The sequence below is a fragment of the Acinonyx jubatus genome, chromosome B3 (genome assembly GCF_027475565.1).
Source record: "Acinonyx jubatus isolate Ajub_Pintada_27869175 chromosome B3, VMU_Ajub_asm_v1.0, whole genome shotgun sequence".
Classification (NCBI taxonomy): Eukaryota; Metazoa; Chordata; class Mammalia; order Carnivora; family Felidae; genus Acinonyx; species Acinonyx jubatus.
Genome location: NC_069386.1, coordinates 103,390,540 through 103,406,012, shown reverse-complemented (window position 1 = coordinate 103,406,012; position 15,473 = coordinate 103,390,540). Strand labels below are relative to the sequence as shown.

Here is a 15,473-nt window from a genome sequence, read left to right as displayed (position 1 = left end):
CTGTCCAAAAGGTTATTCCAAAGAAAAATAGGTTCTAAAGTGAAACCTAAAAAGCATTTCAGTAACCAAATATCTGAGAGAAGCTTGAGGACCTGACATAAGAAACGTGTGCGGGGGTGCCCGGGTGGCTCAGTCGGTTGAGCATCCGACTTCGGCTCAGGTCATGATCTCGCGGTTCGTGAGTTTGAGCCCTGCATCAGGCTGGAGCCTGGAGCCTGCTTCAGATTCTGTGTCTCCCTCCCTCTCTCTCTCTGCCCCATCCCCACTCATGCTCTGTCTCTCTCTGTCTTAAAAATAAATAAAAAATTAAAAAAAAAAAAAAAAGAAACGTGTGCAGAAGGCTGACCCATTTCCATGCGTTCTTGCAGCTTCTGTTTTCATTGAGAAGAAATCCTCCAACTCTTCCTAAATTCCCCAGGCAGTGGACCCTACTAGAAGATTAAGGAATTCTTTATTGCTCTTGAGTAGTTCTTAACCTTGAATATACATTTTAATCACCTGGGAAGGTCTTTTTTATTTTTGAATACCAATGCCCAGGCCCTATCCCAGATCAATGAGATCAGAATCCCTGAGAACACAACGCAGGCATTTGTAAAGCTCCCAGAGGCTCTAATGTGCAGCCAGGGCTGAGACCCACTAAGTAACCTACAAAAATGCTGAGGAAAGTCAAGGATGACCATGCTTACCATGTGTTTGACCTTCAGTTGTGAAAGAAAAAAAAAATGTTCAGGGAGACGAGTTTTCTTTTTTGCTAATCCTAAGCAACCCCTCTCATTGAGCTTACCCTCTAGTGCAAGATGCTTAAATTCCTCCAGATAATGACACCTACCATGACTGAGCTCTTATCTGGTGCCAGGCACTGTGCTGAGCACCACTCCCCACATTATCGATAATCCCCATTATCCTGCAACACAAGTATTAAGCCCATTTACCCGGGCAGCCATGAAGAGGGGCTAAGGTGCCCCTATCATAGAGCATGAAGAAAGCGGAACTGGGACCTATGTATTTCAAAGTTACCCTTTTGCTTTCTTTTAATTTTATAGATTTCTGCTTTGAAAGGTAATCTAATCACATTTCACAGGTTTAAAAAGTAGAAAGGTTTATAAGGTATATAAAAAGTAAACCTCACTCATAATTTTTTCCTGTCACAACTGAAGTTCAAATACACAGAGGCTTCAGTCATCCTCGACTCCATCAATGAGCTTATCACCCGGCTACTCAATCCCTCTCCCTGGAGACAAACAGCAGTTTCTCATGGATTCTTCCAAGGATATTTAATGCATACATAAGCAAATATATGTATGTGAGTTTATGTGTGTATACACACCATCTATTTGGATTCTTCCCCACCCCATTTTGAATGACACGGTTTTTTTTCATTTTAACAATACTTCTCAGAGACAATTCCACATCGACACATAAACGTTTTACGATTCTTTTTTGTACTACATAGTATTCCATTGTATAGATTTGCCATCACTTTTTTAGTTAGGCTCTTATTGATAGGCATTAGATTGCTGCCAATTATTTGTGGTTATTAAAAAATTGGTATGAACAGCCTTGAGTAACATCATTTCATAATTAGAGATAATTATACCCACAGAATAAATTCTTAGATGTCGAGTCATGCTCTTTCCACTATTCCATGCTGCCTCAGGATTCTAAGAAACAACTCAGACTCACAATGATTCATATTTTAAATTGCTTTATTTAAAAATTTTACCGAAGTACCCAAATTATGCTTTTTACTTTAAAAAATTAGAAATCATTTTTCAGAATATGCTCAAAAACCAAAATAGTAGGAGACATGGTTTTACGCCAGAGAAAAATGACTTCAAAACCAGTGGCACAAGTATTACGCTGGTTCTCACTTCCCTTTCAGAAGGTATCTGCTCCTGAGGACTCCGTGTCCCCCTGGATGTTGCTAACGCTCAGAGACTGAGAGCAGTCCTCCGGCTTCACCGCGGGCAGCGTCACAGACATCTTGGCAGGTGACGTCTGTGAAGTGAAAAGTGGGACTGTTTTACCACCTGTAAAAAAGGAGAAACTCATTCAGCTAAATAAGCATGTCCTGAGCATTTATGTGTTTTAAACTTTCTTAAATAATACGGGGGGGATCAAAACAAGGATTGCATATGAGGTCATTTCTTTTCTCAAGGAGCTCAGAACTTGTCCGAAATGAACCACACCTTCCCTCTTTCCGCTCCCACCCCTAGACAATTATAGACCACATTTTAAAAGTATGTTACAATCTCAACTTTTATGCCCTCCCCCACAACATTCATATGGTGAAATGTTAATGCCTGACGTGACTACACTATAGTCATAGTATTAGGAGGTGGGGGCTTGAGAGGTACTTAGGTCATGAAGGTGCAGCCCTCACAAATGGGATTTATAAAAGAGAGCCTGTTAGCCCCTTCCACCATGAGAAGGCAATCACTATGAACCAGGAAGAGGCAACTTGATTTTGGACCCCTGGCCTCCAGAACCGTGAGAAATAAAATTTCTGTTGTTTATAAGCCACCTGGTTGGTAGTGTTTTGTTATGGCAGCCAGAGTGGACTAAGACAGTACCCAAATGCCAAAAGTTGTGGTACACATGACAGATGCCAGGCAAGACCAAGTAGGGTGAGAGCCTAGACCTACCCTCTTACTGACTGAGTAACCTTGGCAAAATGTTTCAGCACTCAGAATTCCGGTTCTCCTATGTTAATAGTACCGACCTTGCAGCGTGTAATGAGGATAGAATAGTCTCAGTAAAGAGCTTGACAACAGAGCTCGGCACTTAGTAAGTGCTCAAAAACTAAGAGTTACCAGCACCACTGGACGGTACTATTTAATACAGTACTATCACTACTATTACCATCAAGTAAACAGCGAAGCCCAATTCAAAAACACACTGGACCAGCCCTAAAATAAGGGTTTGCTATTAAAGTTACAAAAAGAACGTGATTTTTTTTTTAAAGCCATGACGTGAACCATCTGAAAACCATCTGAAGTCAAAGGTTTCCAAGGCATTTCACTCTTTTTCCTACTCCTAAAAAATGGACACTCAACTCATGTCATTAATGCTCATTTCTGAGTGTCTAAGAGTGCTGTGCTATTAGCTAACAGAAGTGATAGAAGGAAAGCAACATCAAAAGAAAAAATAATAAAGTGATCATTCAAATATCATTGACATTTGACTTTGGAAAGCATTTTTCCTTGTAAAATAGACTTTTCTTCATTATCTCTACATTTAGCCAAATACAGAAAAAAGCTTCCACCCCATGGATTGAGACTAGCGGGAGGCAATATAGAAGCTAGCTGGTGGCAGAGGAGACCCAGTCGGGGATGAAGAATTCATTGATATGTTAAAAAAAAAAAATCCAGATTTGACTGTAAATGTCATCTATCTGCCTATACCCTAATTCACTTCTTTACGTTTAAAGCACACTGCCTAAGAATATGAAGAATGCCAACTTGGTATTATTTAAGACCACAAAGATCCTCATTTCAAATTTTATGGTCTTACCATATATACCTAAGAATAATAAGTGTCTTAAAAACAAATTATCTTTAACAATCTTAGAGAAATCTGTGAGTCAAGAGTCGTAGTCATTTTTCTAAAGCTCCTTTATATTTTTCAAGTAGTTTTCACAGTAGTAAAGTGGATTCTCTGTTACATTTTTATAGGGACCACAGTAAAAGTAGACAGTTCTGGAGATTTCAATGATGACTCAATCACAGCTGTCCAAGAAAATCGGAATACTTGTAAAAGCCAAATTCCTTTCATTTTAGGAAGTCTTATAAAGGCTTTTAATATTATACCATTCCTTTTTGTTACTTGTGTCGAATTCATTTTTTTTTTAATAAAAGAGGGTAAGGTAATAAGATTTGGCATCATTATAGCAACATCATAAACTGTAATACCATAGTATAATCTTTTAAGAAGAAAACAATTTTGATGTCAACTTAAATAGAATAAACTTTTACATAAGAAAAGACTTTTTGAAATTTAGCTTTGTCGGGATATGCTAAAAACTAAAATTAAGACATAATAAGAACCGCTTTTGAAAAAGATCAAAAGGGGCACCTGGGTGGCTCAATTGGTTGATCGTCTGACTCTTGGTTTTGGCTCAGGTCATGATCCCAAGGTCATGGACTTGAGCCCTGTGTCGGCCTCCACATTCAGTGTGCACAAAACCAAGACAAGTATCTAAAATCAGAGCTTACTTCCTCAATAAAGTAAAAACTAACATAGAGCATAACTAAAGCCAAAAGCAAAATTAATTTTCAGCCCAATGTTCAATGTTATCTTCCCCCAATTAGTCAGAAAAAATCCATTCCTTTAGTTGCTTGCATACCTGTCAAAAACCAAACTGATACCAGATACTCGTCTTTTCTCTGTTATCTGATGTCACAAAACTGCTTTATATGTACCCTTATTTTCTATTATGTGCAGTAAATTACTGATTAAATTGCTCAATGATGTAACAAGAGCTATAACTATTTTTTTTTCAGATCTTGAAGAAATTTACAAGTCTCAGAGAACATATTAAATTTGCAGCCACTAAAGTTATGCTATTTTTCGTAGTTAATGCCTCATATTTACACAGCAATTCAAAATTTTACAAAGATCTTGTTCCCATCATCTTCTCTCATCCTGACAGTAATTCTGAGAGACAGACAAGGCGACTGATGCCCAGAGACATTAAAGTGGGTTTTTTCAAACCATATTCTCACTAGCTAAACATCTCTACTAGCCTATTGTATGTGTGGAGCTGAGATGGTGCTGAGAGATTCACAGATGAAAAAGAAATAGTCCTCATCCTCAAGAAGCTTATAACCTAGGAGTGGCGACAGACATGTATAGTGATACTTAGTTTAAATGAAGTCGAAGTAGCAGTTGAAGTAGGATTTAAAAGAAAAAGGAAAAGAGAACAAAATTAAGTCCATGTAAAGTCAGCATGTTGAAGGAACTCTGTTCTGCTGTCCAAGTATTGATGGGATTGGAGGAATGGTGAGAGAGGAAGGCTGTAAAGGAAGGTCAGGGTCAAGTTCTGTAAATGATGATGAGTCACAAAAGATTCTGAAGAGAGAAGTAAAATGACCAGATGCAGTTTAGAAAAGAGAATTCCAACAGCTGCGTGGAAAATAAGGAGGGAGGAGAGAGATCTATGGAAACAGTCCATGTGAAAACTGATGATACTTGCCAGTGGAAAGAGGTATTTTGGAGAGAGACTCAGAACTAATGAAGAATTGAGTATGGCTCTGAAATTACAGGGTTAGTTGACTAACATAGGCAGTAAAAAGAACACAAACAAGCTTGAGGCTACGGTGGTATACAGAGGTGTGGAGATACTGGGATTAGTTATATACCTGATGAGTGTGGATGCCTATAAGATGTGTGAATGGACTTTTCCAGCAGGCAACTGGAATCAAAGGTGCCAAAGACTGTAAGGCAGTTTTAGAGACAGAATTAGCAGTCATCTATATAGAGAAAATAATTAGAGTAATGAGAACAGTAATCACCTAGGAGAGAAAACAGAGAAGGGAAATGAAGACAAAACTATAAGGAAGGACAAAGAAAGGTGAAAGAAGAGAAAATAAAGAAAAATAAAAGGGAATGTCAGAGAGATAAGTAGAAAGAGACCCAAGAATGAAGAGTCACACAAAGTAACAGATGGTTTAAAAAAAAAAAAGTCTACTATAATTCATCTAATTAATTCATAACTGGCAGTGTTGAGGTAACTCATTGCTTTTTGTCCTGTATCAAGTATCTTCATTACCCAAAATATATTACTTTTAAAGGTGGTTAAAATAAATCCCATTGATGTAATATGCAATGGGAGGGGCAGGCAAGGAGAGGAGCAGTGATGACGTTTCAAGCTTTCAAGTCCCTTTATGATAGGTCAAGTCTGGGGCCCAAATGAGATCTACTGTCCAGTCACTTGGGAACTGTCCCATCCAAATTGTCAGTGTGAGGCTTCTGGAATAGGGCAGAGCTGGGCTCATCCATCTATCCAGTCAACAAATATCGACTGAGCACTGACTATGTGCCAGGCACCATTCCAGATTCTGGAGATTCAGCAGTGAAGAAAACAAAAGCTCCGATCTCACTGCCACCACCTTCCAGCTGAGTGTAGGGCAAATGACAAACAAGTAAGGAAATAAACATAGAACATGTCAGGAGGTGATAAGTGCTATAAAGAAAAATAGGTGATGGCTAAGAGGGGTAGTGAGTAATAACAGACTCTGGGAAAGTTATGTAACTTCTGCAAACCCTAGTTTCCTCATCTTTTAAAGATAAGAGTACCTTCTTCAAGAGTGGGGGGTTTATGAGGATTAAATGAGATAATGCACACGCAGTGTTCTGTATAGTGCTGGCACATAGAAAGCACTCAAAATGGATTAGCTCTTACTTTTACATAACTGGAAACAACTATCCTAAGAGGCAATGGCCCTCAGGATGGACTGAAAAAGGCAATCTGCTTTAGAGGGGATTACAAATGTTTCAGTGAAATGCACTAAGAAAAAACCCCATAGCTCCAGAAGGCCTCCAAATAGTTATGCTATTTCAACTCTAGTAATTGTGTGTTAGTCAATGAGTTGAGTCAATAAAATGCACCATTTTATCTAAAGTGTTTGTAAATGTGCATTTTGGAAAGACTTTTTGAAGTGTTCATTTACACAGGTTAAACAGTCGTTTTGAACTTTAAAAGAGAACTTTTAGACGGGGAGCATTTTTAAAAATCACTTTGATGACTGTTACCAGGCAAAAGCAGTAACCTTCATATCCAGTTATGGTACTCACAGAATTTAATTTTTTTTTAAAGAAAAAAGACATCATATCTTAATAAATCATCATTAAATCAAACATAAATTTTCTACCTATATTAAATGTAGTTTGATGCTTTTAAAGTTTGACTTTAAAAATTTCCACAGTCATGTCGTTACTCTATGACGTAATTGTTTCAACAGCTGTTTTCAGAGTTTTTTTTTTAAAGAGACTACTCCTTGATTCCATGTACGTCATTTAACTTGGCATACATTTAAGCTGGGATACCATTGAGTCAGGCAGTGTATTTGAAGCTTCCTAAGACATATTTTAATATATCTTTTAGATGTTTGAAATTCAATTATTTTTGCTTTAATAATATTTCAAATTCATAAAAAAATTTTGTTTGATATTAGATTTCTAAGACTAAGGAACAGAAAAGTTAAAACTAATTTTTTCTGAGTAATACAAGTAATAATACAGGATTTTTTAAAGTTATTTATTTATTTAGAGAGAGAGAGTGTGTGTGTGTGAGCACAAGTGGGGGAGGAACAGAGAGAGAGAGAGAGAGAGAGAGAGAGAGAGAGAGAGAATCCCAAATAGGCTCTGCACTGTTAGCGCAGATCCAGACGCAGGGTTCTAACTCATGAACCGTTGAGATCGTGACCTGAGCTGAAATTAAGAGTCAGACGCTCAACTGACTGAGCCACCCAGGCACCCCAATAATATAGAATTTTTAATGCCCACTTAAGATTTTCCCTATGAAGTTGTGTTTTATGTGCAAAAGAAATTTTTGCCTATATGTTGTACGTACATTTCTAAAAATATGCCTAATGCTGTAAAAGCTTTTTGGGTTTAGATAATGCATTTCATCAGCAGGTTTCAGATTCTGACTAATCCTCAAACATTTGGCAATCCATTATTCTATCTGTGTCACTTGCAAACTGAGAGGAATCCAAACAAAGCATTCTCTCCTAACACATGAGACAAGCAGAGAAAGAAGGAAAAGTTTCTTTAACAGCTTTATAGAAGAAGAGTATAGCATCTCAAACTCTTCATTCAGATTAAGTAACACACAAGGCACAAGTGATATATACGAATCTGTGGCATTCTTCTGTGATATGATGAATAGATAGCTGAATGACTTTAAATTGTTTGGATTTGGGTTTTTCTACATGAAAACAAAGATTGGTTTCTTCTAAACTACAAATTTAAAAGTAAAATTAAAAAGGAAACAAACGTAATCGTCTTTAATCCATGTACATAAAGGATCTTAAGCATGGATGAATGACCGGGATCTGCGAATGCCCTGAAAAATTATGAAGTTATTTTCACACAAGTACAGTGTGGGAGGGAAACAGATGGTCATAGCTTTCAGTGCTCTAAAGGGATCGGTGCCCCGCAAATATTTAAGAACCACTGACTTAAAGGATATTCCAGCCCCATGTGCAAGTGAATCACATTCTTTGAGCTGTTTTTCCAGCACTAGTGGTGAAATACAGGAATTCCTGTCCTGTTAATTGTGGATGCCTTATTCTCTCTGAAGATAATTTGGTAATTTGCACTTACCAAACTGCACTGTAATTATTTATGAGTCTGTCACTTGCTCTGAGTAATATACCCCTTAAGAGCATGGACTGGGACTTCTAGTCTTTGCTGTCTGACTAGGACAGCAGGTACACAGTAAGTATCTGTGACCTTATCATCTCAATCGTTATTTGCTTGTGGGTCTGTTCCTGTTGAACATGTGCTTCAGCAGGACAGTGACTTTGTCTTATTTACCTCCGCATTCTACAAAGCTTTAGCATAATGGTAAGCACACAGCGGGCCTTGCAATGATTGCTGAACCAAACTGATCGGCTTCCACCTCAGCAGTCTGTGGTTTCTCCTTAACAGCTTGCTTACATTCCCAGCGACCAGATCCTGTCTTTAAAATCAGCCCTGAGTTCCAGCAATGCAGTTGCTTCCCAGCTGTCTGTGAAAATGTTACAGTATTTCAGCTGTATTTTATTGAGCTCTTGAAGCATTTTTCCTGTCCACCCTGGGCTCATCTACTCTCCCTTTAATTCCTTGTTTAAGCAGCTGCTAAACTATCCTGCTGTATTCAATTCTCCTCACATACTTACCCCGGCTCTACAGATTTTGCAGCACCATAGCTTCAGTGCTTGAGAACAAATACTACGAGTCTATATGAAGAAGGTGCCTGGTCATTTGATGTGAAGTACAGTATGTGATATCTTATTTACCTGTGCTTTCCAGAATTAGTCCCTGTTCAACACTTCTTGTCTTACTTTCATGTTTAAAAGGGTGATTTAAAATGCTGCCCTCGTCTCATTCCAAAATCTGTTCTAGACATAGAAATCCTATTGCATGTTTTACGTTTACTATTGCTTCTGTTTTTAAAATGAATTGACAAATGCTTATTTTGAAATGTATAATTTAGGATACAGATAAAGCAGTTCCTATAGGAAGAATAAATGTATTGGCACCTGTAAAAACAACTCCAATTCTTTTTCCTCTAGAAAGCAATAGTTAATGTGAAAGGTTTGTTTCTTCTTATGCCAGGTTCCAGCTGCTTCACTTTGTTTAAAACTGACTTCAAAGTTTAAACACTGTCCTGTCCCAACAAATAACCTCCCCCAGATGGAATTATCTTGAGTACTATCCTTAGTGCTCTGAATACCACACCTGCAGCCTTTTAATTCAACATTTTATAAACTTTCCAAAGGGAAATGAAACATTTTTTTCTGTCCTCTAACTTATGCTTTTTGCAGGGCTGAGTTTAGCACAGGGAGTTCTATTACCGGGGGTGAGTTTACAGATATTTGAGAAGAATCTAAAAAGGTGTAATTAGTATCTCAACTGTGCTGATTATTATGAAAGAAAGCATAAGAAAATGGAAAATCTGAAGAGCTCCAAGTTCAACAACTTTTAATGTAAAAATCTTACCTGTAAATACAGATGCGAGGTACAGACTGGGCTCAATTTGTGTCCGATCCGTATCACCTGATGAAGCTACATTGAAATTTTTTTCATAAGAAAATCCATTAGGCCTAGAAATAACTATGATTCCTTCCTATTCACTAAAAAGAACACAAACTACATGCACTCCCACAGTTACTCTCATAAAACCAGGTAAATAGAAGACTGATCTAATGGCCTTAATATAAAAAAGGAAGTCAAACAGCTGAATTTTAATCATTACCAATCAAAAAAAAACCCACCTTACCTAATGGATTATTTTCTCTATGCATCAAAAACGAGGGAAAGGGGGAAACGAAGAATCATTAGAGAATTTGCAATTTGTATTAACTAAGAGAAACTCATGGACCATTTCTTCCAAGGTTAAAAGTTTTTGCAGATTCTCTTACTTAGGGATTTAATGGTTACAAAAAGAAGTTTAGAATCTCCCTTCACCTGGGCCAGTCTGGGGCATCCTGCCCAACACAATCTATGTGAAGCAGCCAGTAATGTTGTCAGAGAACACAGAAGGCCAGTACACTGTTACACCAAAGCCGAATTTTAATATCAAAATGAAGTAGGCTGGGGAAAAACTATGGCTAGGGAATTATGAAGTCAACTTAAATAACCGAAGAAAGAAACCTGTAGCACATGTGGTTCTCTAGCCCACAAGGCACCCTGGGCACCAAGGGCTTGTGCCCGTGTTAATGGCATGCTGTGAACCTGTGCTCTGCAACACAGTCAATCAATAACTATCAATATTTGTTATTTCAAACAAATCTTTAGGGCAGAATGATTTGGAAAAAATTGAAAGATGGTATAATCAGTATTTTCTGGTTTTCTCTAAAAATCAGCATCTCTCAAGATTCCTTTACTTCACAAAAATTTCAGTGGATTTAGAAGAAGATATTTAAATGAACATTATTTTAAGCAATGCATCATTGATTAAAGCAAGCAATAGATTCTCACTGGTGACAAACATTCATGTCAGCTATTGTAATCATCCTGTTGGAAATCTAAAAATTAAGTATGTCAAAAAATTAAATGTAATACAGATGAATGAAGAAAAAAAGCTTACAAAGAATGGTTTTAGAAGAAAATATAGTTTTATGAAGGTAAGATTGTGGGCAAATACAAGTTATCTGTTATATTGACAATCTGCAAATAGACCAAAATTAAACATCCAACTCTGATATTGTTTTAAAATAATCTTTACATGTATGAAAAGTGCTTATTATGATGTTACTATATAAACACTGTCTATTTTCACTTCCTACTCTGCCTCTAAGTTTCTGAGAAAGAGGGAGAGGTTACTGCTTGGCCCCTTTACAGCTACCTTTCCGATTTTACACAGCACCTATAGTACAAAGGTGGCCACAATGGTACCAATCAGTCCCACCTCAGAGGCCCCTTCCGTTGAAGAACCACTTCGTGTGTGTGTGTGTGTGTGTGTGTGTGTGTGTGTGTGTGTGTGTAGCAAGTAAAATTAAGTGGCAGCCTGCTCTGAAGTGATTGCTTCAAGGCCCAGAATTTAAACTTCTCTATTGTGTTATAGTAAGAAAAAGCAACGTCATCCCCTTTTATACCAAACAGAGCTGGGTAGAAACTAAGAAAAGAAAAAGGAAATCTACCATAGGTCTAGCTAGGATTCCATTAAAATTTTTTTTATGTGTCCATCATTATTATAGGAGGTGTTGTAAAAACCACAAGGAAGAGTAAGACAGTCTTAATCCTCTTTAACCATAAAGACAAAACTACAGAGTTCACAGTAGTGAGCAAATCTTCCAATTAATGCTCCTGTTCTACCTCAAGTATAAGGGATTTTAAAGACTAACAATTAATTGAGCTCTCTGCCTGTTAACATCATACCACTTCTAGCTGTTAATGTTTCCATTCTGTAACTCGAATTCTTCTTCTATTCTTGGTAACTTCTCTTTGCCTCTTCTTGTTCTAGTGCCTTCTTTTTTTATTCTCTTTAAGAAAGTGCTATATATTGTACCTGGCTGGCTTTGGAGAAAGGAGCTGTGGAACCTCTTCTAAACAGCGATTTTCAACAGGATTGGGGTAGGGAGAAGGGAAAATCTGAATCGCTTTTGGGGCTTTTTCTAACAAGGCCTCCCTTCCATTCTGATAGGTCCACCCTCCAAAGGAGGTGTTCTCCCTCAATGGGACTTGCCGCTGCAATGAAACACCTCGGAATTCTTAACAACCTAAATGTGAATTTTGTACACTGCATAGTCTTTGCAATAAAAAGGAGCATGTTTTCTAATATTCAGATTCTTTGCTTAACAAAAACATTTTCCTGAAACTTACAAAAACAACAGCTTATTTCTGCTTTATTAAACAATGAATTTTAACTCAAAAAAGAATAACTGTTTCATTACTCCAAACCAAAGCATACTTAAGTCATTTCTTTATATCCAACAAAGCAGCGTTAGTAAAAACATCCAAATGGAAATAATATGCTAAATCTGTTATTATTTTTAAGATGTACCTTCAGTAAGTCATTTCATAGGCTGAAGTGATTTACTGCAGTGCTGGGATTTTCATAAAAGAAAAGAAAAAATAAATGGTTTGCCTCCATTATTCTTCCTTATTTTCCCTAAGATGCCTAATTCAGTCCTTTATGTATAGTTGTTCAAGAAATAGCCAGCCAACCAATGTTTCTGAAACCTTTATATCATATGGAGATACTACTCTGTGATCTTTTAGAAGTCATTTTCTGGAAAAAAAAAACGCCCATTTTATTCTATTCAGTCTACACTGTAGTATGAAAGATAAAAAAAAAAAAGTTGCAAGTAACTGACAAGCAGACACGATATTCGAGAGTCAGCTGTAAGCCAGTAGCTAAGAGCACAAACCTGGAAGCTAAACTGCCTGAATGCACCGTACCAATGGGGGCTAGCTGTGACCCCTGGGAGAAATACCACCACTTGGTGGGATATTACCATTTTGTGCTTCAATTTCTTCTTCTATCTCATGGGTTTCTTATGGTCATTAACACAGATTATATATGTAAATAACAGAGCAGTGCTGACATTTATTACTCAACAAATGGTAGTTTTATTATTTTGTGGCTTGTGATTATTTCGAAATAGTTTTGGACAGGGAGATTTTTGTTAAAGAAAAAGCAACTTTGCTGCTCATATATTACAGCAGTAGAGCTGCAAGGGATCCCCGAGATCGTCTTATCCTTGCTAAGATGGTAATCAAGATTCAGAAAGATTAACTGACAAATCAAGGTGACATATTAGTAAGAGGGACTGAGCCCAAAGCAAAACAGTTCTTTCATCACCTCCCAACTTTTTCATACTCTTCTACTAGGCTATGTCTTCAGATATTGAGACCTGTCAGAACAATCAGAAATTCTCTCTTCTACTTTTAAGAAAATTACCAAGGAAGGAAACATAGCATAATGTTTTAAGATTTAAGAGCACAGCCTTTGCTTTCAGAGTTGGACTGTATTTGATTCCCAGTTCTGTCATATATTAGCTATGTGTTCTAGGGCAAAATACGTCAAGTCTCCCAGCCTCAGGTTCCTCAGATACATACTGAGAATAGTATGATCTACCTAACCGGGTTGATGATGGCTCTTAGCAGAGTACCTCACATACAGGAAGTATACACAGATGGTACCTACTATGTGTGGTTGATATTATAAATGTAAACAAAACTCTGCCCAAAGTGGGAGACAGTCTTGATTCCTATAATAATTTCTCCTAACAGTAAAAAAATAAAATAAAATAAAATAAAATAAAATAAAATAAAATAAAATAAAAAAGTCACTATCTCAGTATCAGAGTCATCTATTGTCATCTGTCCCTTTAACAAGTAGCTGCCTCATAATTCACACTTGCTGGGTGAGGGGGTTCACTGAAAAGGTGAGTACTGTGCCTTGCAGGTGAGGATTCAAACACACTGTATACCCTGGCCAACGTGATTTAAAACTGCTTCCCAAACTTGTTGTCTCTTACACTTCCTCATCAAAAGTGAAGAAATATAACACTCATTGGTATTTAAGTCAAAGGCTGAGAAGGGAAATTTTCCAAATATTTGATCTACAAATTTCTATGGAACTTAGCAGGGGATAAAGCTAAATAAAAAATTGAGTCACAAATAACCTAAGCATATAATTTATCCTTTTAAATGTGTTAACCTTTATCTAAATGTTTAAAAATATCATGACATCAAAACAAGTGATCTGAAATGGAACCCAAGGCTGGGAAAGCAGGGACACTGCTGGAAAAGCTTTAAATGAGGACACACACTGGTTACTAGGCTATGGTAGCACTTGTATACTATGCTTCTCCCAAACACTCACCTTAGTTCAATACTTCAGCTTTTTATCTAAATGGGCACTCAAAATCTTGTAGCTACATGGTGCCCACTTGAAAGGAGGCCACATTGTTATAATTCTTTTCTTTCTTTTTATTACATGTTATTGTATTTCACAAGGTGGTATTTAAAAGGATAGCAACCCGGGCTTTACAATGTTTGTACTCTTGTATTTACAATTTTTTTTATTATTGGCTTGAAAGTTTATCTTTTGGTTTTTAATACTACCTTTAGTAAGAATCACCACTACAGCAATACTTAAATCTATACATTATTATTTTAGATTATGATTTTAAATAAATTCTCTATGGATTATTTAAGAAAACTGCATGGCACTATATGGCTGTTAAGGATATAAAGTTGAAGGCGTCGAATAATAAATTTTTTAGCCCACAAAGCAAGAGTTTTTTAAATGGGTGCCATCCAGAATATGAAACAAAAGCTAATACGGAGAAATCTAAAATGAATAATGTTTAGAATACCTGGATGTTGTATACCAATTTGAGTTCACTGGGGAAAAAAGGGACCATTATTAGAGTAGTTAAAAAAATATAAAAAGAAATTAACACCTTTTAAACAAATAATCTGGCCAGATTAAGTTACTCATTGGCCGCCTATCTAACATGTATACCATTCTCTCCAATAATAGCATTTTAGAAATCATATCTTGGCAGCGTAAAAGCTTATAGTCAACTGCCAAGGAGGTGACTGGTAATTTAAAAAATAGATGACCTACCTACCTGAATGCAGACCAAGCTTTATTTGAATGACATACATTTAATTATTAAAGCTCACTAAAAACCATTTAAGTACTTGCATGTATTGCTGTGTGGTGTTATGACAGAGTTCCTACCTTTTAGGGGCAGGAATGTCTAGAGGAACATTCCAGCATTAAAATTTGGTTGAGAACTGAGAGTTAGAGTAGACAATTTTATCTACGGTGCACTTCCTGTTGGTTGAATAGCCTGTGACACAGCTACTAAAACAAATTCCTGTCAGATAATTCTTTATAAAAGCATGCCGTAATGGTTTGAAAACAAAAAGAATCTTAAAAATTACAATAGGCTTGCCTCGTGAAAGAAGCCGTACATTCTGTGTGATTTCATTTATTTACAGTAGAAAACTAAGAGGACTAGTCACAGGACGGTGGTTATCCTTGAGGGGTGGAGGCTGTAACAAAGGCAACATGAGGGGGCTGTTGGGGGGTGGGGTGCTGGCGATGTTCTGTTTCCCCGAGCTGGGTATGGATTACACAAGTGAGCTTCGTTTTGGGAAATTCTTTCAGCTGTACACTCATGCTATGTGTATTTCTCTGTGTATATACTATACTTCTGTTGAAATTGAAAAAACAAAACAAAACAAAACAAAACCCAGTAGATTAGTTTTCAGCAACTGAAAGGTGATTGCTTCACAGTTTT

At 37.0% G+C, this 15,473-nt stretch overlaps 1 protein-coding gene across 10 annotated transcripts in view; it reads right to left on the bottom strand.

Annotated features, from left to right (window-relative positions):
* Positions 1–1,688: 1,688 nt before the first annotated feature.
* The window catches only part of KIAA0586 (KIAA0586 ortholog), a 110,831-nt gene continuing 97,046 nt past the window's right edge, over positions 1,689–15,473 (bottom strand). For 7 of the 10 annotated variants that reach the window (XM_053224493.1, XM_027065815.2, XM_027065811.2 and 4 more), the window contains 2 exons: positions 9,709–9,774; positions 1,689–2,030 (listed from right to left, as the gene is read on the bottom strand). In XM_053224493.1, coding sequence (XP_053080468.1) covers positions 1,879–2,030; positions 9,709–9,774 — 218 coding nt within the window. In that variant the 3' untranslated portion in view covers positions 1,689–1,878. Of the gene's footprint in view, positions 2,031–8,541; positions 8,735–9,708; positions 9,775–15,473 lie in introns of all 10 variants that reach the window. The other 3 variants (XM_027065812.2, XM_027065814.2, XR_008299427.1) reach the window with 2 other exon arrangements.